This window comes from Pundamilia nyererei, unplaced genomic scaffold (assembly GCF_000239375.1).
Source record: "Pundamilia nyererei isolate P.nyererei 1_Seehausen unplaced genomic scaffold, PunNye1.0 scaffold00190, whole genome shotgun sequence".
Classification (NCBI taxonomy): Eukaryota; Metazoa; Chordata; class Actinopteri; order Cichliformes; family Cichlidae; genus Pundamilia; species Pundamilia nyererei.
Window position 1 is genome coordinate 492,159 of NW_005187591.1, and position 26,357 is coordinate 518,515.

The 26,357-nt window shown below is 40.8% G+C and overlaps 1 protein-coding gene across 1 annotated transcript in view; it reads left to right on the forward strand.

The window, feature by feature from the left end:
* col4a1 (collagen, type IV, alpha 1) overlaps window positions 1-26,357 on the forward strand; it is a 48,020-nt gene that overhangs the window by 6,046 nt on the left and 15,617 nt on the right. The window contains 22 exon segments of the mRNA XM_005747175.2: window positions 15,330-15,383; window positions 18,715-18,804; window positions 19,227-19,271; window positions 19,421-19,465; window positions 19,557-19,619; window positions 19,722-19,775; window positions 20,197-20,223; window positions 20,347-20,421; window positions 20,538-20,600; window positions 20,803-20,838; window positions 20,942-20,980; window positions 21,915-22,004; window positions 22,139-22,174; window positions 22,279-22,338; window positions 22,457-22,492; window positions 22,585-22,629; window positions 22,728-22,760; window positions 24,730-24,781; window positions 24,899-24,934; window positions 25,051-25,197; window positions 25,332-25,415; window positions 25,550-25,633. Of these exon segments, the coding sequence (XP_005747232.1) occupies window positions 15,330-15,383; window positions 18,715-18,804; window positions 19,227-19,271; window positions 19,421-19,465; window positions 19,557-19,619; window positions 19,722-19,775; window positions 20,197-20,223; window positions 20,347-20,421; window positions 20,538-20,600; window positions 20,803-20,838; window positions 20,942-20,980; window positions 21,915-22,004; window positions 22,139-22,174; window positions 22,279-22,338; window positions 22,457-22,492; window positions 22,585-22,629; window positions 22,728-22,760; window positions 24,730-24,781; window positions 24,899-24,934; window positions 25,051-25,197; window positions 25,332-25,415; window positions 25,550-25,633 (1,294 nt within the window).

Sequence of the window (26,357 nt, forward strand, 5' to 3'; positions counted from 1 at the left end):
AAAACATTTCTTTTGGTGTGTTTTTTTTGTCCCATGCTAATACTTTCTGCACTTTAACTACTTAAGGATCACTATGTATGTTTTGCTTGAGACTGGTCACTTCCCTTAGGATTCCTGCTATGGTGAAAGTGCAATTAGCCATATAAGTGTGAAATTGCTGAGTCATAAATGTCATCTGTGGTTTGGGCAGAGTGTAATGGATATATCTGTCTAACAGGGAGGTGCGAGGTGGTGAGCGATTGAGGTTAAGGGGAGGAGGTAACAAGACTACGAGCCCCAGAAGTGGAAGAATGTGTCTCGGAGCCAGTGATGATACCCCGTAGCAAACAGTTTAGTCTCACTTGATATCCCTCGACCTGAACTTTCACCTACTGCTGCCAAATTGTCCAGTATTGGACAATGATGATGAGATAATTAGATTTATGTTTTTTTTCCTAGCCTGAACAAGTGTTGTATCCCATCCTTCAGCTGTTCATTTTTTGGCTCCAAAGGCTTCTGTCTTATCGCTCTTTTCCACTGGCATGGTGCTGGCGCCTAATCTAGAATTTATTTCTCTAATTTCCACAAAAATGACTCATGCTGGTGCCTAAAAGCAGGTACTGATTCAGCTGCAGCTCCCAAAGCTGTAACAACTGGTGGCAGTGGCTATTGTGGGGCTTTCTAGACAAAGTCCAACAGTGATTAGATGCAGTCTACAGATTCTGTCTGCCATGATTTTCTTCCAATGGAAATCCCCCAAACTTCCTCCATGTAAACCTATATAATGTTCTGCAGTAAAAGTGTGGTCTTTAAAGGCACCATTGCAAAGCTGGTTTTGCACCATTAACAGTACTACTGCTTAGGTAGAAATGAGGTATTTGTATCTCACTTTAGAGTACAAAGAACAGATGCAAGACTCAAGTCATTGCTGAGCATGAACAAATACTGCCCAGTAAAGATATGCTGGTAAAAACTAGAGTAGTGCTGTGGCAGTTTGTTAAATAGGAGCAATTCAGCAAGCAAAACAGACCCAACAGACTGTGGTGAAGACTTTGAGGCAGTACCTGTTTGTCGTGGTCCTGAGTCTGATGACTCAGTGTTTTGTGTTTCTTTTTTATGATCTTGTTTATTCTGATTGTATTTTCCATTAAGATTTGCCATTTGTTAGATTTCTGTTCTGTGTCTGCGGTGGTCTCTCTTTTCTGTGTTCCCCCTGTCTGCCCATGATGTTATTATGTCTGCTCATGAGACTGCGTCTGTTAAGTTCTGTGTCTCGTCTGGATCTCTGTGTCTGTCATGTACTTCCTGTTTTACTTTGTAGGTCTGTGCCTTATGTCAGTGCGTTCAGCTTTGTGCTCTCCCTGTCTCGTCAGCTGTGTCTCCCAGCTGTTTCGTCTTAGCTCTGTTCACCTCTTGTATTTAGTGTCTTCGTCGTCCCCTGCTTGTTGTCGCATCGTACCCTCACTTTCGCTGTGTGTTCTGTTTGCCAGCCTGCCTACCTGTTTAGTTTGTTCCGTATTCCCAGTTTAGTTAGTTTTTTGTTCAGTTTCTTCCCAGCAATAAAGCTGAGTATTTTGAGTTACTTCTGCCTCCGCGAGTCCTGCATTTTGGCTCCTCTCTTCCTGCCTGCCTGCACACAGCCATGACAGTGTTGGTCTGCTTTGCTTGCTGAATTGCTTCTAGAATTAAATACTTCTGTAGTTTTACTGCCTCTCCACACTCTCTTTTTTGAGTTTTTTTTACTCTACTGCAGAGCACCTGTTGGAAAAGCCTTAGAGCCATGCTATACTTTCGTATTGTTTTACTGATAAAGATATGTTTTGTTTCAAGTAACGGGGCAGTGTTGAGTACTGATCTAATACCACTGTTAAATCAATAAACTGTAATCACCTATTGTCACAAAGAGAGTGGGAATCAGTCTGTCAATTATTGGAGATCCTCAAGCTCAACTTAACATTAATTTCTGAGCTTTACGTCATAGTAAATAAATGCATCCACTAATATAAGTTCATTGAATTGGTATTGTTTAGTAAGTTGATAATGTATAATATATAATAATAATAATAATAATAATAATATTAAACTCAGTTTTTCAATTACCAGGCTACTGTGTACTTCCTCTCGTTCTGAGTGTGCCTTTTTAAACTTTTTATGTTAGCATAAGTTCAGTTATGACACTGATCATTATGACAGTGAGAGCGGACAAGAAAAATCATTGCTGTGTTCTAAGTATTTTGAGTTTTGTCAACCCAGCTGTTCAGAGTTTGTGACTTTGGTGTAGATAAACTTAAAGAAAATAAAAGCCCTCTTAGCTACTGCTGATTTGCTCTTAGCCTCCATGCTACATTAGCTCTCTTGCTAGGAACTGGTGCTGCTGCTGACACGTAGTGTATTTGGTTAATTATTTAGAATCACCAGTTAAGCTAACATATATATCTATGGGAGGAATATATATATATATATATGGGAGGAAGCTAGATCACCCAAAGAAGAGCCACACTGGCACGGGAGGGACGTGCAGGTCCCACAGAGAAAGGCGCTGACTGGGGTTCAAACCAGGACCTTCTTGCTATGATGTTACAGGTTACACATAAAATTAATCACGTGCTTATTTTTAGTATAAATACACATCTATCAGCTTATCTGCTGTGTATGTTTTTAATGATCATCGTGTGCAGCAGATATATTTATAACAAAACCTTCTTCCGTTACCTCACTCAACAAGACTCCAATTTCTGAAAGGATATGTTTGTTCTTATAAAAAAATCCCTCCAAATCAAATAAAGATCCCATCAGACCTGACTCACACGAACAGTTTGTTTTATACCAGTGTGCAGAACTGAGTGTTCCTGAGCCTCTTTAATCTCAGCAGAGGTAAAAAGTTGCAGATAACAGATACGGTTTTGGCAAAATATTTTAGTTTTGATTTTGATAAGTAGTGTTTTCTACACCAGTTGCTCCCGGATTTGGGACAACGTGTTATTTTCTTTATCCATCCAATCTTGAGTTTCATTGTTAAATCAATTACCACCAAGCCCCTTGTGGTAAAACCTGCCAAAACATAAGCAGTCCAATCATAGAAATGGGCTTAGACATGCAACAGCTGGTTAGGATCGTGGTACAGATTGTCGTTTACTCTCTGATAACCTAACTTTCCCTCTCCAGAGGGATATAAGGGATTTAGGGCTTCTCTTGGTGCTTAAGTATCAATCAATAAATCCTTTTACAAATTGCCTGTCACAGTTAACTCAAAGAGCCGTTTTTCCCCCTTTCATCTTTTACAGCTTCACCTGAAATTTCTTTATTAGTTGTTCAATATTCAGATTTAATACTGCTTTATACTGCTTGAACATGATGGGTGTTAAATATCTCCTTAATATGAAAGATAAGCAACACTGGAAACATTAAAAATATATACCGTAGTCTTAATTTATTTTTATTAAAAACTTTTTAAATCGATTTTAAGTTGAATTTATTATTATGTTTTAAAACGTCTTTTTGTTAGTTTCATATAATTTAAAAAAATGTTTTAAAATTTTATTATTTTGTAAACTGGCAAGCATACCTAAAACACCTCTTGTCAGTACGTAGGCATCCTTTGATACTGCATCATGTTGCTGTGGTTACGTTTTTTGATGCCATGCCCAATGAAAATCCCCAACAGAGGCCTCTGCTGAGAGTTGCAAATAAGAGTTAGGAACGATAGCAAGAGAACGTGAAAACAGCAGCTTGTATGGTGGGTGGGGTAACTGATTTACTGAGTGATGGCAATCTAGCCCAGCATCTTGGTGCAGATGAGAGAGGCACATGGCTCATATTTGTCTCATTATAAGTTATGACAATAAAGGGGATTGACAGAAATTGCAGATCCAGCTGCAGAGGACCCGAAGTTCTCCCGTATCCATACTTAGAGCCTTGAACCCCTTTCCTGGAAGAACGGATGAGTTATCCCGTGTTGCCCTTTTATGTGGCTGCAGATGCTTGAGCTCTGACATATTGCTGGACAACAAGAGGTCATCCTCCTGAAGTTTTCCAGAAAAGGCCTTAATCAGATAAAATTGAGTAGCAAACAAGCTAAGGAGGTCTCATGATATGGTTCACAGCAGAAGATGAGACATGCCAGTCTTTCAATGCGTAGGGGCAGTTTAAGGCATTTTTAACAGATATGAGGTCAGATCTGTCGCCGGGGTTCTGCATCTTTAAAGCCTCAGAGGGGTGTAATCTGTAAGCTGTAATCTCACCATATGTTCAAACAGTAGGGATGTAATGACGTTATGGAAGATAAGGATTGGCACGGATGTAGGAGAACAATAGAGAGAAACTCTCTCAATTAGCTGGCTATCAGATGAATAGTGTGGTATGATAATGGGTCTGAAGGGCTCAATTAGGCCTTCATTAGTTTGTGAAGTACAATAATAAAGGCTTTCTTTCTCTTGTCCTTGGAATTTCCTCTTCTTCTTACACTCAAGTTGTGCAGCTTCACGTACTGCACAAATAGAAATGCCTGTGTGAAACAGACCTTAGAGCTGTACATGCTCCATTCAGGTTTTCCGAATATTATTATAATAGGCACTTCTTACAAGGGAGAAAACTTCCCCATAATTCCAACATATGGTTGATTTGCACTCTACAGTATTTGGCATGCTGATACTATTCAAGCCTAATATTTTGGCCTAATATTTCAATGCTTAATAAATGTATTAGACCATCATCTGATGTAAGGTTTATGCCACAGCTGCTCTAAATTAACAGTATTGGTAATTACCAAAATATTTTTATGCTTCAGTAATGGTTACTCCACCAGTAAGCATAAGCTCTTAAATCGAAAAGATATTTTCATTCTAATATGCAGTTTTACAGTCTAATATATTGTTCTCATTTCTTTATATTTCACTTGGAAAGTGGGAAGTAGGTGGAATGATTTACTGAAATTGACAACCATGCATGGAACTACAAGCAGACAGAGTTTGTACATGAGTAATGAGCTCTAAAGTCAATATTTGGTATGACCACCTTATTTCCTCAACAAAGTCTAACTCACTTAGGCAAGCTTTCTTTTCATTTATTTAAGTCTTTCTTTAAATAGTCTTCATGAATAGATTTCCAGACTTTTTGAAAGACATTCAGAGCTGTTCTTTGGATGTTGGACACCTTTTGTTACATTCTGTTCCCAAACGATCCCACACTGCTTCAATAATGTCAGGGTCCGGGCTCTGGGGAGCCCAATCCATGACTGACAGTGTATCATTGCATTTTTACTGCATTGGCAGTGTGTTTGGGATCATTGTCATCCAGGTGGTATCACATGATGGATCATAATCTCTTTTTGTGTCAGTCTTGACAAGATCAATTTTGAGAAGATGATTGGGTACAAGGACAGGACTGAAAATGCGTGAAAAAGAGCCGGCGACCAAAGAACAACTTGACCTTCAGGAAGTCTGAAAAAGCATCCACTTTAAAAAAACAACAAAAAGCAAGCAAGCTCAATATCACCTCTGTAGCTAATGTTAGCTCATAGAACTGCTGTGCCTATAAGGTAGATCTTCACAAAGAAGACTTTAAAAGCTAATAGGCTGTGATGATTTCTTTCATTGTTCTTTACGCGTGCTAATTTGTGTGAGAATGTTCCAGGCTGAGAACGAAACCAGTGAAACTTAAGTCACAGGGGTCATTGCTTGTCCTCACGTCCTGACGTTATTCCCAGATACCAGAGCACTCTTGAGAGACAAGTAATGCTGACCCAACCCCTTCTTGTCTTTGTGAGCATAAAAGGCAAGGAAGAGGCCTTCCTCCTTTGAGAAAGAATGGCTTCCCAAAGCCTATATCCGGTGTCCAGCGCTGCACATTCACAGAGGAGGCAGGCAGAGTTGAAGTGAGCATGAACAGAATTGGCCCCTTTTCAAAGAATACAAACGCCTTAAAAAAAGTCATTGTTGCCACCCCTTCATCACCGCCTTATGACCAGTTTCTTCCTCTGATTGCATCAAAAGCAGATTTGCTGGACACAATGTTTAAACTTTGTTTTTGTAGATTGTCATATTTCACTTCCAGGGCACAGACACGTCAAACTGATTTAGGAGGAAGCAAGAAAAGAAGTGCAGCTTTTGATTTGATGTTTGTGACCATATTCATTCCTGTGGGATTGTAGAGGAATTTATTTTGTTAACTTGTGCGTGGAACAATAACTGCCAAGACAAGTGATGTGTGGGCACGTGAACAGAGCTCTGCATAGCAGCCATAAACACATTTCTCTCCCACAGGCAGAGATGAGAAAACTGCAACAAGATCTCACAGTTAGCTTGCCAGAGTTCTGATTTCTCAGGCTACTTTTTTTTTTATGAGCATGCCACATAATCTTTTGCATTTGAGTGTTAAAAGTGTCCTCTTTGCTCAACAAAGAGCCCGCTTGTGGGCAGAGGTGGAGTGTGTATGTGTGTTTGTTCGGTAGTTAGAGCAGGAAAGTCCCCTCTGAAGGAGATTAGTAGGAATCTGACTTAATTTGCTAACAAGGTAACATTTGATCCACATTCACATCTCCATTCGCATACTCTAACACTGAGGAAGAGCTGATTTATCAAGATGACCTTTGTATGGAAGTCTTGTTTGGGCTTCTAAATCCCCCACTAATGGCCTGAGCAGAGGTTACAGGTCATTTGGGTGTTGCTGTCTGGGTCATGTGACAGGTCAAGATGGAAGGCCTGTCGACTAGCTGATTAAAAGAGGTCAGCAACTCTTTGTAATCTACGGCAGGAATATGGGATAGGATGTGTTGGAAGCATTAAGATCTGAAGTTGAGTGAAAGGTGACCCGCTGAGTCTGAGTTGGAAATGATAAGTAAAGCACTGCAGTGATTTATGACATTGTTTAAATGAAGTAGTAGAGCTTGTGGCTGTTTTTGGCTTTAGTCTAATTCATAAAACTATCAAAAAGGACTTTGTGATTTCTCAACATGTGCAGGGAGTGATCAACACAAACTTGTACAACTCAAATCCATATGTACACACACACACACACACACACACACACACACACACACACACACACACACACACACACACACACACACACACACACACACAACATTTTGGGACTCAGCAAAGCCTGACAAATTGTATAAAGCAATTTTCCCATTAGCTGAGTTAATTTTGCGTGTGACAGTTCCTGGATGGCCTCCATATGGCTGGTGCTGGACCGGTCAAATGAACTGCACAATGTTAATAATGCATGTTTTATGTGTGCTTACATGTTCAATTTCTGAGGCTCCATAGCATGAGGTGTGTCTTTGTTAGGATGCTGGAGTTAAAGTGATACTCTGGGACAGAGATGCTTTACTATAAAACATACACATTTTTGCTCCCAAACTAACCTTGGCCACACATGCTCATGCATCAGCAGAGTAACAACTGACTGGTGTGCAGGTTAATGTTTGTTTATGCATTTGTGTTTGCCTGTGTGCCTTTGAGCAGAGACTTGAGTGTTAAGTCATTTTCATGCATTTTCGTTCAGCTCTTCCCAGCGAGCTCAGGCATGTGATATCATGTTTGCCAAGGTTTCCAATTTCACAGATTTTCCTGCGTCTGTTTCTCATTTTGTTTACATCCATTGCATGTGTGTATGTTTCTAACAGGCTAATTCATTTGGCTTTTTGTGCGGGCATGATTAAGTTCATGTGTGTGTATGTGTGTGAACTAGTCTCTGCAGATGCATCTGCTTTCAGTTACAGAAGCCTTGAGCTGGTTCTCTGGTACAGATGAATACCTGCTCCCTGTGGCCAGAACAGGACATGCTTTACATCAGGCTGGTATCGGCTAATAAGCGCCGCGGGAGTCTTTAAATACAGGAAACAGAAACCTTTGTTTGTTTTATTGCAGAACGTACATATAACATATCTCCAAGTATGACTCTTATTTAAGATGTAGTCATAAATTAAGCTCATCTGATAATGTAACAATACAAAACAAGAGGAAAAGTAGATTTGGACTGTTTTGTCAAGGTTTTTTTTTCCTTCAAATTCATCAAATAAATACATTATTAGGTTGGCATGGCATGGTGGTACAGCAGCTGTGGCCTCACAGAAAGAATGTTCCTGGGCTGATGCAGATGCCTCACTGTTGGACTTTGCATGTTCTCCTTGTGTCTGTGTGTGTTTTTCTGAATACTCCCCCCAGAGTGCAAAGTCATCATGATAGTCCAGTGAGAGACCAGTCAGGGTGGAGCCTGCCTTTCACTGTATGACAGCTGGGTTAGGTGACAGTCCCCTACAACCCTGAATTGAATAAGGGAAGGTAATTGGAACGAAGGTTTGTTTATTGATTTCTTTTTTGACTGAGCCAGATGTTTCCCCTTCCTAAACTGGCTCACAAAGCTAAGCTAACTTTCTTTTGCTTTAGCCTGGGTATACTTTATTTGTAGCTGAATGTTATTACTGTGGCTAAATGTCTTTCACAATTTGCTTTAAAGCAAAAATAAATAAATAAAAAAATACAAATTTTAAAAGTGTTTCCAAACATTTTATGAATTAAACATGATTTTTGATATTGAATTAGAAAAAAAAAAGCTCTTTCAGTTGGTGCACGTATTGCTGTCTCTCACACAGACACGCTTGTTTACAGAGCGGGTTGCACCAGGAGCCTCGTCTTCCAAGTATGGCAGTAAGATAGAAATTTCCCCTCCTCCACTTCTATTCTCCCATCCTTGACTCAGTACCAGAGAAGGCCAGGAATGTTAGAGGAGCACGCTTCAAACCGAGCACATGCTGAAAAAGCTTATCAATCCTCCTCCGCTCATCTCTTTTAATATTTCAGGGTTTTTTTGGCTTTATATTTCTCTCCCTCATTTTTCAGCGTGAGGAATGCTGAGAGGACGAGCACCTTTGTGGACAAGGGCACCTACACAAATAAGTAAAACCACGAGAAAGACGAGTTGGCACCACAGAGATGCTAATTTTGTGCGGTTATCTAGACATCAAAATCAGCTGTGCCCAGAGCGTTGTGCTGACTGTAACGCTCTGTGCTCCATAACTGTCTCATTTAGCACTGCCTAACGAGCCCTGCTGCCAAGTGGGCTCCTTCTAACATTTATGGAGTAAATCTATCCTAATTGTCTCCGTATGGAAGCAATGATCTGTGGTTTAGTGTCATGAGCATCTCTTTATTGGGTTACACAGGTTAAACATTGATGCCACTTTGCTAAATTGACCGAAACAGAGGAGGATCCTGTTTGATGGCTCATAATGAGGATTGCCTGTGGACGCACTTCAGCACACCGAAGGGGGGGGTGGAGAGAATCTTGCAAAACTTTATTTTAGTTACTTCACGAAAGAAAATTCTCAGCTGTTTATGTGAAGGTTGCTCGATATGTTAACATCTTCACTATGTTGCATAATATTTACGGTTGTGACACAAAGCCAGATCATCTCATCGGATGCGATTACGAGTAATTAGCGGAGCCAAAACCCAAACAGTTGAATAAAACGCCCAAAACACAGTTGAGAATATAAATACAAAGCAAAGTGATGCAACAGCATGACTCACCTCACATGCTGAATCTGGTGTTTAGGTTGAAATAGCTGAGAAGTGCAGCAGTTTCCGTTTCCAGCTGCAAAACAACTGACTCAGGGGAGATAGTGGCACTCTAGATCGCAGAGATTTTAGGGTTTTTGTTTATCACAGCATGCCAAATGCGACTCAAGTGAAGGACTATATGTGCAACTGATGACAGGAATAGTGCGACAACCACATTGGATAAAGTTTATGTGAGGAACAGCAAATTGTCCTGCCGAGTTATCAGCTTTGCCCCTCAGTGAAATCCATATCAATGTGGAAGGAAGGCTCCTCTCTGCTCCCCCCCCGTAGCCGGGGAGATAACCAAGGGGGAATAACTCCTGTCACGCTGCTGAACTTGTGTTTTTCTTGTGTTTTTTGTTCTGAAAAAACGAAAAAACAAACGAAAAAACAAACTGCAGACTTTCACCACATAGTTGATGTCTTGATGTGAGCTCCCAGGGCATTTGTGCATGACTTTGGTTAAAAACCTTAACTCGTGGTCAAAAGGACAGATGTGTGTAAGCTGTTTGTGTATTTTGATGCTGTATGATAGCTATTAAGTTTATCCTACTGTTGGGGCTTTGTTAGAATTAATTGTTTGCATTATTTAAAAAAAAAAAAGAAAGTGTGTGTGTGTGTGTGTGTGTGTGTGTGTGTGGGAGGGGGGCACCAAAACTGCCTACACACTGCAGCATTCACCCCCCACCAGAATATCCTGGGGGTGGGATGTTATGAAAGGAATGTGCTGGGAATGTCACGTCGTTTTAAAAAGAAGATCTGCAGATGACACTGACCAGATGTTTCTGTGATCTTCAGCTCCCCTTAACATGGAGCAAGGCGTGCAGTGAAACTGTTACAGCTGTTGTAAATGTATAGTCAGTGTGGAGCACTGCAGCGATGGGAATTTTTCTGCCCTCATGAGGTAATAGCCAGTACTGCTCCCTTCAAAAACACTAAAAAAGTTCAGCTCACAAGATTTGTGCAAACATTGGTTAAAACTTATACACATGAGGTGCACTTGTTGTGTTTGGAAGGTGGATGTGGATATGCCCACTTTGGAAAGAGGAGCTGAGGTTCTGAATCGCAAAGCCACAGAGGAAAGCCGGACGACTCTAACTGTGCAAACCAAACCTTAAAACTACAGCTTCTTTCCCTCATTGTTTATCCTTTGTTCAATGCTGAGTGAAGACGTTTGTATGGAGTCTGTATGGGAGTGTTTTATGCGGTCAGGAATGCATTTCAATGCAGCATGGTTAAGACAGCGTGCTGCACTGATTGGTTGTGGAAAAGTTATGAAATTCTTTTCTCTGATGGCAGATTATTTTACTGAGCGATTCAGTAAAGATTTCAACATCAGTGCAGCACAAATCTACACAAAACACTAGCAGCAAAATAAAATAACAGCCAGAGATCAAAGTTTGCTGTTTGAATGTGCAATTTCAGATTGTATCACGCAATCAGCACATGTAAAAAAAATCTCTTTAAGCTGTCTCCTGTGGACATTTGTGAGATAAAATCAGAAGCCCAAGAGAACCTAAGAAATGGAGTGTGTCAAATGATAGCTTACGGGTCTGATGTTCAAATCTTTTATGCCAACATGTAAAAAAAATTCTGATAATGGAGACAGAGGCAAATACTGAAAGCCCCTGGTGAAAAAGAACCTGGTGGTGGTAAGAAATGTAAAAGTCTGATGCTTGGAGTCTATCTTTTAACAATTTGTGCTTTGCTACATTTGCTGTTCTTTTTTTGGCTGCTCTCTGGTTTACATTGAGAGAGTTTGTGTTATTGTCAGGATCTCCGGAGCGACATCCTCACAGAGGCTTTTAATCTCTAAAGCAAACATTACTCATCACTTCCTCTCTCACAGGTTTGTCTCAGTGTCTCTCGCTTGCGTATGTAATGATGTCAGACATATCGAGCAAGTGCTGTCAAAAAGTTAGGCCTTCTGGGAAGAGGGTTGGCACAATGTGTTCCCTCGAACCTATGACACGTAACACCGTGGATACCTAGGCTTGTGAACGTGACACGGAAGAAATCTTTTACTTGGATCCACTCCATCCTTCTTAAAGATGTTAAAAATCCGTGTTTCTTTGCTTGCTCCAACTTCAGTAAACAATTACAAACAATTTGTCACATTGATGGAGTTATGAGAAGGCTCCAGTTTGTGCTTTGCCCAGTAAACATACACAATCTGCCAGGGTACATCATATTGATTTTTCACAGTCTGGACACATTCACACCTGGCATCCAGGCTTAGCAACGACATAAACACGAGTCCAGAGACACGTGAGGCTGTCTGCTGCAAAGAATCTCAGACGTTTCTTGTCCAACGCTGGATTTTGACAGTGAACATTAACACCTCACTCACCTTCTGCGAAAGATCGTGCTCTCTCTGCAGAGTAACACAATCTTCAGTGTTTATTTGGTCAGTTTTTGGTCACTCAAAATTACAAATATCGACAAATATATATGACTGAGAGAGCGATAATTGAAGCCGTACCGGCTCAGATGTTCCCCAGATTAAAAAGGTCCAAGGTGTTGAGGAACCAGGACACGCTGATGAGAAGCGGGCTACTGCAACAAGAAGGCATAAGTGGGTGAGGGATGAGAGGCTGCTGCTGGAATGCTACTATGCAACTAACCCCAGTGGAAAGGATTACATGAAGAGGATGTGGGACTGTTGGAATGTTCGATACCCAACATCCAGATTGACAGCGAAACAATTAGTAGCTCAGAAGAAGCAACTGCTGGAGATGGATGAAGTACAACACAAATGCTACGGCAACAGGTAGCCAGGATGTCAGGTCAGGGGGGAGATACCATGACCCCCACCAGAGATTGGGTACCAAGCCCCAAGTATGACTGAAGCTCCATTGACTTCTACAGCAGCTGACCTGAAAGACAGGATCATGGTGAAGCTGGAAACCTGGACCCTGGCTGATTACCAAGACTACATGAAGTACCCCCTGAAGGTCTACTAGAAGATGTGAATGCAGCATTACGGGAATCCCTACTGCAATCATCACCAAGACTAATCAGTTCATCTACACCACAGCAGCAGTGATCACAGAGATGCTTGGCTATGAGATGAACAGCCACAAGGAGCTGTACCCTCCATGGAGAAGAAGACTAGAGGCTAAGATCAGTGTTGCATGGAGGGAAGTTTGCTGCAAAAAGGTGTGATGGACAAAAGTAGTACAGCAAGTAACCTGAGGCCTTGGAAACTGCTAAGCAAAGACTCACAGCCTTGGTCATTTGCCTGAAGAGTATAAACAGCATTTCAAGCAAAAAGAGTTTTTGGCTTGAACAAAGCAGCAATCTGTTTGTTTACGGTCTGATTTCATGTCACTATCTATCTGGTGATTGGCCTAATGCATCCCTATAATGTTTGAATATGAAAGATGAATGTATACTGTGATGTGACTGTGATGTCCCCCTTTGGTTAGTGATGCTTCATCTTTAAAAAAGAATACAATTAAAATGGGGCGATCGTGGCTCAAGTATTGGCAGTTCATCTTGTAATCGGAAGGTTGCCGGTTCGAGCCCCGGCTCCGACAGTCTCGGTTGTAGTGTCCTTGGGCAAGACATTTCACCCATTGCCTACTGGTGGTGGTCAGAGGGCCCGGTGGCACCAGTGTCCGGCAGCCTCGCCTCTGTCAGTGCGTACAACGTAGCCTGCCATCACCAGTGTGTGAATGTGTGTGTGAATGCGTGGATGACTGAGTGTGTAAAGCGCTTTGGGGTCCTTAGGGACTGTAAAGCGCTATACAAATACAGGCCATTTACAATTAAGTAAATAAAAATATATAAGAGAATAAAGTTTTTTAAGTATTATTGTTACTATTCCACTGCAGTTTGTATGTTTATTTCATCTCATATTTTTTGCGCAAGTTCTGTGTTTTGATTTCTACCTTGTGGTCCAGCTCGATAACCAGAACGCTCATTATGATGTATAGCTGAGGATTTATGATAAGGTCCTTGAAGGATCCCTCTTCCCTCTAAGGCCCAGACAAATCAGACATGTGTGCTATCTCTGTTTAGGTCATTAAAAGGCACTCTTTTTTTCCTGATGTCAGTTGGGTCTTTCTCCCATCATTCCCATCTGATGTTTGGGTTAATGATGATGCATAATGGGCGTAGAAGGAAAACAAGCCTGAGAAAGCAAAGACTCACCACTTTTATCTACCCGCATATCCCGGTGCTGTGTTTGGAGATGCAGCGGTGGATATCATAGGGCGGTGTTGGTCACTGGTTTGTGTGTTGTGGTTTGAAGCTTGGGTTTCCTGGTGATGACTCCAAAAGTAGTTGTGTCTTAAAAACAGCAGACAAAGAGCAATTCTGAGACAGACTGAGAGAAGCAGGTGAATGAGACAACACATACCCACAAACAGCTGTGATCAGCAGTGCTGACAATTTGCAAGTGTATCCAGCCACTCCATTAGCATGCCTCAACTTCCTTGTTGAAATCCCCCCCCAAAAAAAATTAAATCATATTAATATAAACACTAGAAGCCCTTGTTCGTGCGAGCCAGCACATTTGCCATAATAAAACCCACATGTTCATCTCCCTAAGAGTCAATATTCTTTTCCCATGTTTGTCTTATGACACTAATCTGATCTAAAGCAGGTGTTCGTTACGTTCTCCTGCGGTGTTGCAGAAAACTTTTCAGCAAACAGAGGTGGTGAAGCGAGACGGGGTTAGGGGGAGTCGTTTTACAGCAAAGTAGTGGGAAACTGCAGGCCACACATGTAATGCGCTGCAGGCAGAGGAGAACAAGTGCACTGTGGAAGGGTGTGGGCTTATAGTGCTGAAAACAGTCGCTGTTGTTCCCCGTCATTCTTTGAGCCACTTATTGATTTAAAGTGAAATGATTCAGACAAATGGCTGAATTTGATATCAGTGAATAGAGGATTAGACATGACTCAGGTATTTAATGTTGGGCTGACAAAGTTGTACTGTAAATGGCAATAGAGCTATTTATTTGTTGTGACTGCGAGAGACAGACAGAAATGCATGGAAGCAGAGTAGCTGTGGAGTGTCTGCCCAAGTCTCCAGAGCTGGTCCAAAGCCCTGACAGGCTTTTGGCTTAGCGCCTTACACGTGAGTCCAGCAACAGCTGGAAGATGGGAAAAGAAGGAAGAGAGGAGAAGTGAAAGACAGAGCCAAGGCAGTGCAGGCCAGTTCCCAGGCTCTGGCCTCTGGAGACCCCCGAGAAGAGGAAGCATGGGGGATGGAGGGCCGAAGCCAGCTGCATTGATGTCCCACTGCCAGCAAATAGTTCTACAAAGCTACTCGTTGAATCCTTGATGTGGCTTAAAAGAAACCCGACCTTCCTTCAATGTCAGGAGTATCATCAGTACATTTAAACCTGCTACAACCAACTTCTTTCAATAGTTAAAAGTGAAGTCGCATTTTAAAAAAAAAAAAAACTGCAGATCATTTATGGTCAAATCTGCACAAGTCTTTAATTCTGTGAGTCCTTTTGGCATCTTTCAGCTAAATTGTGGGTTTTGAGGCCTTTACTGTTAGGAGACACAGCTGGCAGTTGATTTCAGCATAATCAAATCTACGGCACAAACCAAACAGCGGAGCTAGGAACTAGCTTGTGAATACATGTGACTGTTTATATATTTTAAATAAAAGGAGAGCACAGCTGAGACATCTTAAAATGGCCAGATTTCTTGTTTCCCACCCCCAGTGGCCAGAAAAGATCCACCTAAACCCAGTTTCACAAACATGCATTTCTAAGTGATTTTTCCTCTAAGTTACGGGTCGTTTGTTTTTATGTTTCTCCTCATCCTCAGGGCTGTGGTGCATCATGTGGAAAATGTGACTGCAGCGGTGTGAAAGGAGCAAAGGTAAGATTTGTTATTGGATTTTTCATTTATCTCTGTCTATAAACATTTAGATACCGTTGCCCACTTTTCCTTTTCACTTGATGTGATTCATTTGGATGTCAGTTTCCATTTACAGATGCAGTAATTTGACAGCAAATAGAAACAAAAGCCTCTTTTACATTTCAATGGGGTCAGCTCAGAGGGACAAACTGGAGCTGGAGTGCAGTAGGTTCAGTCACGGAGCAAAGACCAGGATGGGAAACAAGAGCAGTTTGAATTAGAGCATGTCCAGACACACAGCTGGCCTGAAGGTCTTATTCCCATCAGACGGATGAGAGCCTTGAGTTGCAGAAACACAAGTGGTGGGGACACCAGCCATAAACTGGCTGTGAACCTTAAAGCTGTCAGTGCTCTGGTATTAGTGTTAATCATGGACCGGAAACATGAAAAAGTTGTATTAGCTGTGTTGGGCAGGGTTATTTTTTTTAGTAATTACATGCACTGACCAGCCACTTTGTTAGGTACGCATGTTCACCTGCTCATTAATGGAAATAACAGCAGTAACTCAGTCCATTTGGGCACGCAGACATGGTCAAGATGAGCCGCTGAAGTTCAAACCGAGCTCTTGACCATGTTCATCCATCTTCAGCTGGTTTCTTGAACATGAAAATGAGTTCATGACGCTCAAATTGCCTCCACAGTAACCAGGTCTAAATCTGATATTGCACCTTTGGGATGTGGTGCAATGCGAGATTCACAATCACATCTGCAGCAACTGTGTAATGTTGTCGTGTCAATATGGACCAAAATCTCTGAGGAATGTTTCCTGCACCTTGTTAAATGTATGCCATGAAGAATTAAAGCACCTCTAAAGGCATATAATGGTCTAACCCAGTACAAGCAAGGTGTAACTGATAAAGTGGCCAGTGAGTGTAGTTTTTCCTCTCAATAAAGATTTTCTTAGACTTAATTTTCTCTCACCTTAATTAACTAGTAAGGAAAGTCTCAAATATAAATAGCAAACTGACCTTAAAATTCCCCTCCATTGACTCAAGAATCAGCTTAATCAAATCAGGGTTGCAGGGGCGCTGGAGCTTATCCCTGCTGATGGAGGGTGAAAGGCAGAATACACCCTGGACAAATGGCTGGCCATCACAGGGCTATTACGTAGAGACACAAAACCATTTAAACTAATGTTTAGACCACCAATCAATCAGCGAGCAACGTAACATGCACGTTTTTGGATTGTGGGATGAAGCCTCTGGGAAAAAAAAACACATACAGGCACAGGGAGCACATGCAAACTCTACACAGAGCACTGTTGCCAATGTGAATGACCAAAGTAATCAACAAAGTCAGCCTACTAGCAGGTATTTCACTTGGAGCCAAATCCAAATATCCAAATTTAACATTATTTGTGTCTGTGATCTATAAATAGATACCTTACTTGCATGCTAACGTTAATCCCGACACACCCTCTTTCTCCAGAAGAAAGGAAAAGAGAATAAAAATATCTTTTGGACTCTTATTCAATTGAACTATGTGATCCAGTTCAACACCTTAAAGCATTTAAAAACAAATAAAATAATATCTACAGGTAGCCTAGACTTTGTTTTCTTTTCAGTGCAGCTTGTGCTGCGTGAGCGTACATGTAAACTGTTGGCTCGGTTTTATCAGAGGACTGCAATGTTATCAATCCTCTTAGCGCAACAGTCTGGCCTTTTAAGGCTCACGCTAACATCAACAGTAGCCAAACATTCAGCTGGCTCGACGGCAGCAGATGTACTGATTGTTGTGTTCTGTGGAGTCTGGCCAATCACTGTTGACTCAAAGCACCTCTGTGGTTTGAAAGTTGCTGAAAGGCCTCAAACAGTCTTCCCAAAGTCTCATGCGTGCCTTATTTCCACTGATATCATTTCCTGATGAGGGACAGGAGTTGCTGTGGTAACCCTTATTGTTTAGCATGCAGCGTTTCTCCTCACTGTGGTCAGAGAATGAAAATCAAAGCTAAAACAACAGTTTGAGGGTTGTGCCCTTTTTATTTGTTCTACACTGCTCACTCCTCTCTCCACTGTGAAGGCTCTCTCTTCCTGATGAAACAATGCTGCCATCTAGTGGCAGATAGTGTAATATTTCTGTGTCCATTTAAGCACAGCCAAAGAGAACATGTTGAAACCTGCTTATAAAACTACTAAATATAAAAGCAAAATATATTAATAAAAATATACTTTCTTACTATTTAAATAACATTAAATAAGCTCTCCCATTTGAAATAACTGGTTTAAATATACACAAGCGCTTGAATTTGATTACTTTGGCTGTGTTTCTTTTCAAAATATCATACACGTAAAAATAGTTTTACTACAACCGTGTATCCATACACTGAATACTGTGTATCCAACTACTCTTAACTTTCTGTCCGTAATGTAACGACAATGTAATAACTCCCTCGTAGAGACAGACAGCCTTTCATGCTCATATTCATACTTACAGTCAGGTTAGAATCGCTCATTATTCTATCCCACTGCATGTCTTTGGACTGTGAGAGGAAGCCAGGGTACCCAGAGAACATACAAACTTCACACAGAAAGGCCTCAGGTTGAATTTGAACCCAGTACTTCCTCTGGCTCCCTCTCACTAACTATGTTAGTTGATTTCATCTTCAGTGAGGATTTAAGGGAGTTTATTTATGTGTGTTTTACTTAACTTTGAACTGACTATAGTATTTATTATTTGGTAAATCAAATAATTGGCTTCCTATTGAATTTAGGGTTCGTTTTAAAGTCCTTTTATTGGTTTTTAAATCTTTAAATGGTCTGGCTCCTGTCTATTTATCTGATTTGCTGAAGCCACATGTTCCTCCTCGCTCGCTCCGTTCAGCTGAGCAGCTGCTGCTGTCGGTCCCTAAGTCGCGGCTGAAATGCAGAGGAGACCGTGCCTTTTCAATTGCGGCTCCGATGCTCTGGAATAACCTTCCCCTCCAAATTAGACAAGCGTCATCAGTGCAGGTCTTTAAGTCCAGATTGAAAACCTATTTTTATTCCCTGGCTTTTAACTCTGTAGGAAACTGGCACCTTCTTATTTATTTTATTGTATGTAATGATTTTATGGTATTTTTAATTTGGTTGTTGTTTTGATCTGTGTTGTTCAGCACTTTGGTCTGCCTGGTGTGTTCTTAAAGTGCTATACAAATAAACGATGATGATGATGATGATGATAAATCATGCAATTTTCAAAATGTCTTGGAATCTATTGTTGAAACAGTTTGAGCATGAAAATAATTCAAAGTTAATATGTAGGTTTATTTTTTTGCACTTGTGTTAAACTTTTACTATAACTGTGTGCATGACAGGGTGAGCTTGGGTATCCTGGTTCTCAAGGTAATATGGGATTCCCAGGGACTCAGGGACCTGAAGGGCCTCCAGGGCCAATGGGCCCCAAGGTTAGTACAAACATTTACTGAGATACTTCAAGGCTTCATCTGGTTTGTATGACCAGTTTTAAGCTGCTGTATTAAATGAAATGTGAAAATGTTTATATTTTGCATGAGAAAAGTTAAGATCTTTAAAATGTGTTGTTAAAATCTTAATATATGAAGTCCAGAATCATGTAGGGAAAGAAAAGCTTAAAATCCTAAATATGCCAACCAATTATTGTTATCTGTCATAATATAAGCTGATTGCTTAGTACCTGATGTAAATGCCTTTATTAGCCTTAAGTAACCCTAATGTGGCTTGGCTTAACTAATAAATCACCTAGTTGAAAGAAAAAACACTAGATTTGTATTCCATAAAGGGTTTTAAGTCAGATTTTTATATAATTAATTTAACTGTGATGTTTTTTGGGATTTTTTTTGTCTCTTAGGGAGATGTTGGTGAGTTCGGGGCTCCTGGATTGAAAGGAGTCAGAGTGAGTAACTAACCGTTAAAACTGTATAAAGCATACGGTGTCAAGTATAAGTTGCACACTCTAAAGTTGTCATCCCAACATTTAGAACGTGTTGCAGTTGTTGTCTTGTCACTAGAGGGTAAACCTATCTCATGTTTGTGAATTTGCAGGGACCTACTGGTCTGCCAGGTTTCCCAGGCAACCCAGGACTTCCAGTAAGTTGCTTAGATCTGCTTCCTGTTTCACACTCTGAATGCTGCCAAACAAACTCTCTTAAACTGTCTGTTTCTGCCCCTCCATTCATAGGGCATCAATGGACACGATGGTCCACCCGGTGCGCCAGGTATCCCAGGATGCAATGGGACAAAAGTATGCCATTTATATACTTAAATACTTTTCACACACTTGTGTATTTGTCACATTATTTTCACCCTACTTGTGCTTTCTGGCTTTGCTGTGTTTCTGTTTCAGGGAGAAAGAGGAAGAGATGGAACTTCAGGTTTTCCTGGTCCTCAAGGGATACCTGTAAGCACTGACGATCGGCCTCCATAGATAGTGAAAACTAGAAATTTTTCTAGGAAAAACCAGATTTATTTTGATTGAAAAATAAAGCCAGTTGAGGTGGTTCTTGGATATTCACGAGTTGAAGTATTCCAGGGCAGACCCAGGAGATGTTATATATCTTGACTGGCTTGGGAATGACTTGGATGAGCTGGAAGAAGTGGCCGTTTGGGCTCAGAATCCTGCCCCCGTGACTTTAACTGGAATACGATAGAAACGATCTAAGCATTAGTTTTGAGTTACAAGTAATCTACAAGGCAGCAAAAAATTAAATAAAAATAAAAATGACAAAAAATCAACAAAGTAATGTTTCTCAATGCAAATAGTATCCCTGTGAGAAAATACAATTACTAGATGATTTATTTCTTTTTCATTCTTTTCTCAGGGAATACCGGGACTTCCTGGAATGAAGGTGAGCTAAAATTTATTTTTCATGTTTTTGCTTATGAGTAAATGTGTCAAACATAAAAAGTTTATCCAGTTTTTCAATAAGACATATTCTTTCAACTATATAAAATTATTTTGTCTCCTGCAGGGTGACCCCGGTGGTTTTATGGGAATTGTTCCCATGAAAGGAGAGAAAGGATATCCCGGCACACCTGGCCGACCTGTGCGTAGTGCACGTGTGTTTGTGAACATACAGTCATGTGTTCATATACGCTGAATAAAAGTAGTAACAGCCTGAAGTAATACAATGAATGTTCTTCCCACAATATTCATTCCCAGGGACAAACTGGCAACCCTGGACCTATTGGGCCTACAGGACCTCCTGGTTATGAAGGACCCAGAGTAAGCAACCTGTGCAGTGATGCCCATCTTAAAAAAGCCATTCAAAGACTTAACTTTCTAAGAAATATTAGAAGCACATCTGTGTTCCTAATTATAAAAAAAGCACCTTTAAGAAAACAGTCCTTCTAGATTTTCAATTAAATGCAATTACTGAATGTGTTATTACAATTTTTCTTTGACTAACTTAATAATTGTTTTACAGGGTGATCCTGGCCCTCCCGGCCCTCCTGGACCGATGGTGAGATTACTGATCAGTACACTGTCAAGACTGATAAACTGTACAATCAAGGTTTCTGACTTGAGAAACTGCATGAGAGTGTAACTGTTTGATCTCCTTATAGGGAGATAAGCTGGCCTTTGAGGGTGAGAAAGGAGAAAAGGTAAGATTTATGTTTCAAATAAATAAGAAGCAAAAAGTGTTAAATGTCAAAATAGCATAGAGGAATTTGACCTTCAGCAGAAAGCATTCTGTTTGGCTTTTTCGTGCAATTTTCTCGTGCTTGCTGCACTAAATTAAGAGGCAAACTCGGGTCAGCATTAGCAAATATACAAGATATAACAAATATCTCATTACAACTGTTGTTAATGATAAACTGTTACATAGCACGCTGAAGTTATTGCTGTACCATTTAGCATGTCTTTTTATTAACCTTATTTTTGTAGGGTTCTTGTTGCCCCAGTCACATCCTGTTACAGATGTTTCTTTCTGTGTTATAACTGTATACTACATATGGAGTCAGAAATGGCGCATTTAGACGAGAGCATAAAATACACCCAATGTTAGCAAGAAAAACTTGAATTTCGGCTTCATAGGTACTCTTAGACTTGGTAGACTACACTACACAGTGAGTCACATTAAGTGTCCAATAACTGCACTGCAAATGCTTCAAAAACCTCCAGTACCACATCTGCACAGTATCTTTAAACTGAGAAGCATCCTGTCTGAGAGTGATGCTGAACAACTAGTTCATGCATTTATTACTTCAAGGCTGGACTATTATAATTCATTATTAGCAGGTTGTCCTAAAAGATCTCTAGAAGTCCAGCAGTGAATCCAAAATGCTGCAGCTCCCTGAGTGCTTGAGGCGACAGCTGTTGTGAGATGGCACTATATGAATATACCTGAACTGAACAGACACATTAGCAAAAAAAACCCAAAAACCTTTGTGCCCGGGGCTTCATGGCTTTTCAGTGGCTGAGCAGCTCCTCCATAGTCAATTACTAACTGAAATCACAAGTTTTAATTTGTTTTGATGTTTGACATTTATATTCTTAAGTATTTGACTGTGGCCCTTATTTTTATCTCCCCTGCAGGGGGACAAAGGACTTCAAGGCCCACCTGGCCCTCCTGGACCAACATCATTCGAACAGAAAGGATCACAAACGGTTGTTCGTGGGCCACAGGTACTCAGCCACGCCACAGATATCGCTCTATTCTTGTCTGTGATTAAACAAATCATTGCTTGAAATGAAAAAACAAAGATGACATAGATTCTATTTTGTCTATTCTGAATATTGCTCTGTTTTAATTCCTGAAGGGGTTCAAAGGAGAAGCAGGAGAGAAAGGCGACAAGGTTAGTATTTTTACTTCAAAGACTAAAGTGTAAAACTTGCTATTATATATGCAAGCTATTTGATATCTATTACATTGCTTTTGACACACTTGACTCCCTTTCAGGGCTTCTGCATCCCATATCAGCACGGAGTCAAAGGCGATATCGGCCCAGATGGACCACCGGTAAGTGGCAATTTGTCTGTGTGTGTCGTTACTGTTGGATGGTGTAATTGTGTGATACCTAAACTTTTTTGTCCTTACTAAAAAAAGAAACAATAAAATATTTGTTTCTGTAATTAAGGGTAAACCTGGCAAGGATGGAGACAATGGGCTACAGGTAACAATAATTTACAGCAATAAGCACTCTAAATGCTGTTATCTCTTATTACATAACATATAATTCCTAAAGTACAAGATATTCTCATACAGGGAGAAAGAGGCTTTCCTGGAGGCCCAGGATACCCTGGTTTACAGGTAAGTATTCCAGCTAATTGGATATTATAGTCAGTGCTTTAGTCTGGAATTATGAATGAAGGAATTATGAACCGACTGACTGTTTTGGTTCATTTTAGGGCGAAAAAGGAGAAAGGGGACCACCTGGTGAGGTATGTGATTCTTCTCTTTCCCATTTTTACTCTTTAAGTAAGATTATTGAAATGGAACAGTCCTTTCTTGTTTTGGGTGGTTGTGGTTGAGGAAGTAGAGCAGGTCATCTACAAATCGGAAGGTTGGTAGTTTGATCCCTGGCTGCTCCAGTCTCCATGTTAATGTATCCTTGGGCAGGACACATCAGAGTGTGAATGGTAGATAGAAAGTACTTAGATGCAGAAAAATGTGCTTAGGTGAGAAATGAGACATGTTGTGTAGAAAAGTGCTATCGAAGAATGTCCAATTCACCGGTTTTAAGGGCCACTGGAAAACCCACGCTTCAAGCTGCTTTTAAGGTTACATATAGTCTGTTGCAAAAGTTTTCACTGGCCCATCCAAATCATTGAAAACAGGTATTCCACTCACTTCCATGGCCACAGGCATATAAAATCAAGCACCTAGGCATGCAGACTGCTTCTACAATAATGTGCCAGAGAATCGGTCGCGCTCAGGAGCTCAGTGAATTCCAGCACGACACCGTGATAGGACGCCATCTATGCAACAAATCCAGTCATGACATTTTCCTCACTAATACGTATTAAACAGTCAACTGTTATTGGTATTATAACTAAGAGGAAACACCTGGGAATGACAGCAACTCAACGTAACAAGTTCTCTGGAGTAATGAATCACACTCCTACAGATAGCAATCCCACGGACTGCAGTGTGCCAGGTGTAAAGTTTGCTGGAGGGGGGATTATGGTGTGGGGTTGTTTTTCAGGAGTGGGGCTTGGCCTCTTAGTTCCAGTGAAAGGAATTCTTAATGCTTCAGCACACCAAGACATTTTGAATAATTTCACACTCCCAGCTTTGTGGGAACAGTTTGGAGATGGCTTGTTCTTGTTCCAACATGACTGTGCACCAGTGCACAAAGCAAGGCCCATTTAGACATAGATGAGTGAATCTGGTGTGGGAGAACTTGACTGGCCTGCACAGAGTCCTGACCTCAACCCAAAAGAACACCTTTGGAATGAATTAGAGCAGAGACAGTGAGCCAGGCCTTCTTGTTCAACATCACTGTCTGAGCTCACAAATGCACTTTTGGAAGAATAGTCAAAAACTCCCATAAACACTCTTAAACCTTTTTGGAAAGTCTTCCCAGAAGATGCAAAAGGTGGACTGATATCACATTAAAGTCTATGGATTAAAAATGGGATGTCACTCAAGTTCAAGTGAGTGAAGGCAGTGAATATGATAAATTGCAGTTGTACCTTATAGCTCGTACCCCTCAGAACAACACTGTTATGGTCATGTTATGTCTCACATCAACTAGTGTTAATTTTATGTGTAATATCTTGTCTGTTTGGCAGCAGAGCTCGGCTCTTCTAGAAATAATCTGCCATCCTTGTGTAGCCTCTGGAGGCAGATTCATAGCATTGACCAAGATCCAGCTGTTTGCATTGGAAAATTTGTGATTTTAAGAGTGAAGAAGAGCTTTTGTAATAGTACTTTGATCACCGTATAAGGAGGTACAATTTAGAGAGGCGATGACGGATCTTTTGCAGGTGTGGTTAGATGTGCATGGTGATTTTTGTCTTATGATGACTTCCACAAACTATTATTTGGATTTATGTGGAATGATTGTACAGCGTATACCTTTAAAGATTTTAGAAGATAAGATCTATGTGGATAAGTTTGAATCAATTTTGATTTTTCTCTAACCCACACAGAGTCAGAAGTACATATTGAGGGTCAAACATATACAAACCGTCACTGAAAACCTTTAATAAGCAGTGTTGATGCTTCTCCAGTGTCTTAACTTGACAAGGCCTATTAACTTCCCACGTTGATCATGACTGGCTACAACTGTTAGTTTGTCTTTGAAGCATAAAAAGGATTAGCATAGATGTGGGTTCACCTACATAGATTTAAGTGACATGAAAGTTAAATAAATCCTGACATTACGCAATTTTATTAATTATGCAGGGTGTTGGCCCTCGTGGCGCTCCTGGTTCACCAGGTTCAAAAGGAGAGAAAGGTAAAAGCATGATATAATATGTTATCAAATCCACTAAAGCACACTCATGAACTCCATTGTGAATCTGTGATCACTCCGGTGTTTTCCCTTTCCTCATGCTTTCTTCTTAATCTATAGGTTTTCCTGGTCCTCGGGGAGAGCCGGGTCTAACAGGTATAAATAAACTCATAATCTTTTTTTAAACAGCAAAACATGAAGCCTTCACATCTTAGTTATAAACACGCTAATCTGAATAAGACACCTGATGACTTTCCTGTTCTGTATTTCAGGCAGACACATTGAAGGGCCTCGTGGAGAGAAGGGAGACAAAGGAGAGGTGGGTGAAAAGGGAGACAGAGGTGTGGAAGGAGAGCCTCTTGTCGGACCTCCAGGACAACCGGGGAACCCTGGTCCTCCTGGACCACCCGGACCACCAAGTATGTCTGATCTTTGAATGATGCAATCATTTTATTATATGAGAATAAGGGAAACGTCAATACAATCTGTATCTGCCAGTTTTTGTTCAACAATCTAATGTGCGTGTGTGTGCCTTTGTCTGTGTGTTTACAAGTCAACCCTGGTGAATGTAACATTCAGAAGGGGAATCGTGGCCTACCTGGACCTCCAGGGTTACAAGGGGAAGTGGGACAGAAAGGTAAGGACAGCAGCTGCTACTGGTGACATATCTATTTAGATTAAATATAAATGTGTCTGTTTCCAAGGGACTGCTGAAAAACGCTTTATGTAAAACATAATTTTTTAATTTGCTGTTTCTGAAAACTGTTTCAGGTGACAAAGGGGATACGTGTGTTCAGTGTGAAGGCACTGTCACACCTGGATTACGTGGTCCTCCAGGTCCTAAAGGAGACACAGGTGAGTTAAATGTGGTCACATTCAAATTTGAAGTATATTTTTAAAAAAATGGTCATGTCCAGTCACCAAAATCTGTGGCTTCGGACTACCATAAGGAGTCTTTGTCAGAGAGTCTGCAGAGTTTGCAGACTCGTTTGGAAATGTAAAAAGCCAGAAGCAGCAGGAGAAAAACACTACAAAGAAAAAACAGAAATAAAGAGTAAGGGCAAGACAGACATGTTATATACACACAGAAGGGTAATCAAGAATTGGAGCTAGGTGAGGAAAACAAGACATAGCTGAACTAAATCAGAAGAAGTGTCAGGAAGCGCTGTGTGGCAGGCAGGAGTTGGACTCAAAATGCAGGCACTCAGGCACGAGGTTTAAACACAAAGAACTCAGCTTTATTTGCTGGCAGGGAAAAAGCATACAAAAGCAAACTACACTGGAAAAATCACAAACTAAACTCACAGGGAGACACAAGGCGATCCACACAGCATGAGGGACGACACGACACTGACTCAGAGAAACACAGGGTTTAAATACACTGGGAAGTAACGAGGGGAATGAGACACAGAAGGAGGGCACAGCTGGGAGAAATCAGAACTGACGAGACAAGCAAAGACACATTCACATAAGACACAGACCTTCAAAGTAAAACAGGAAGTATAACACAGAAACGCGAACTTGACATGGTGGAGACAGCAACTAAGAAACAGACATAACCCATAAAGCAGAGGACTCT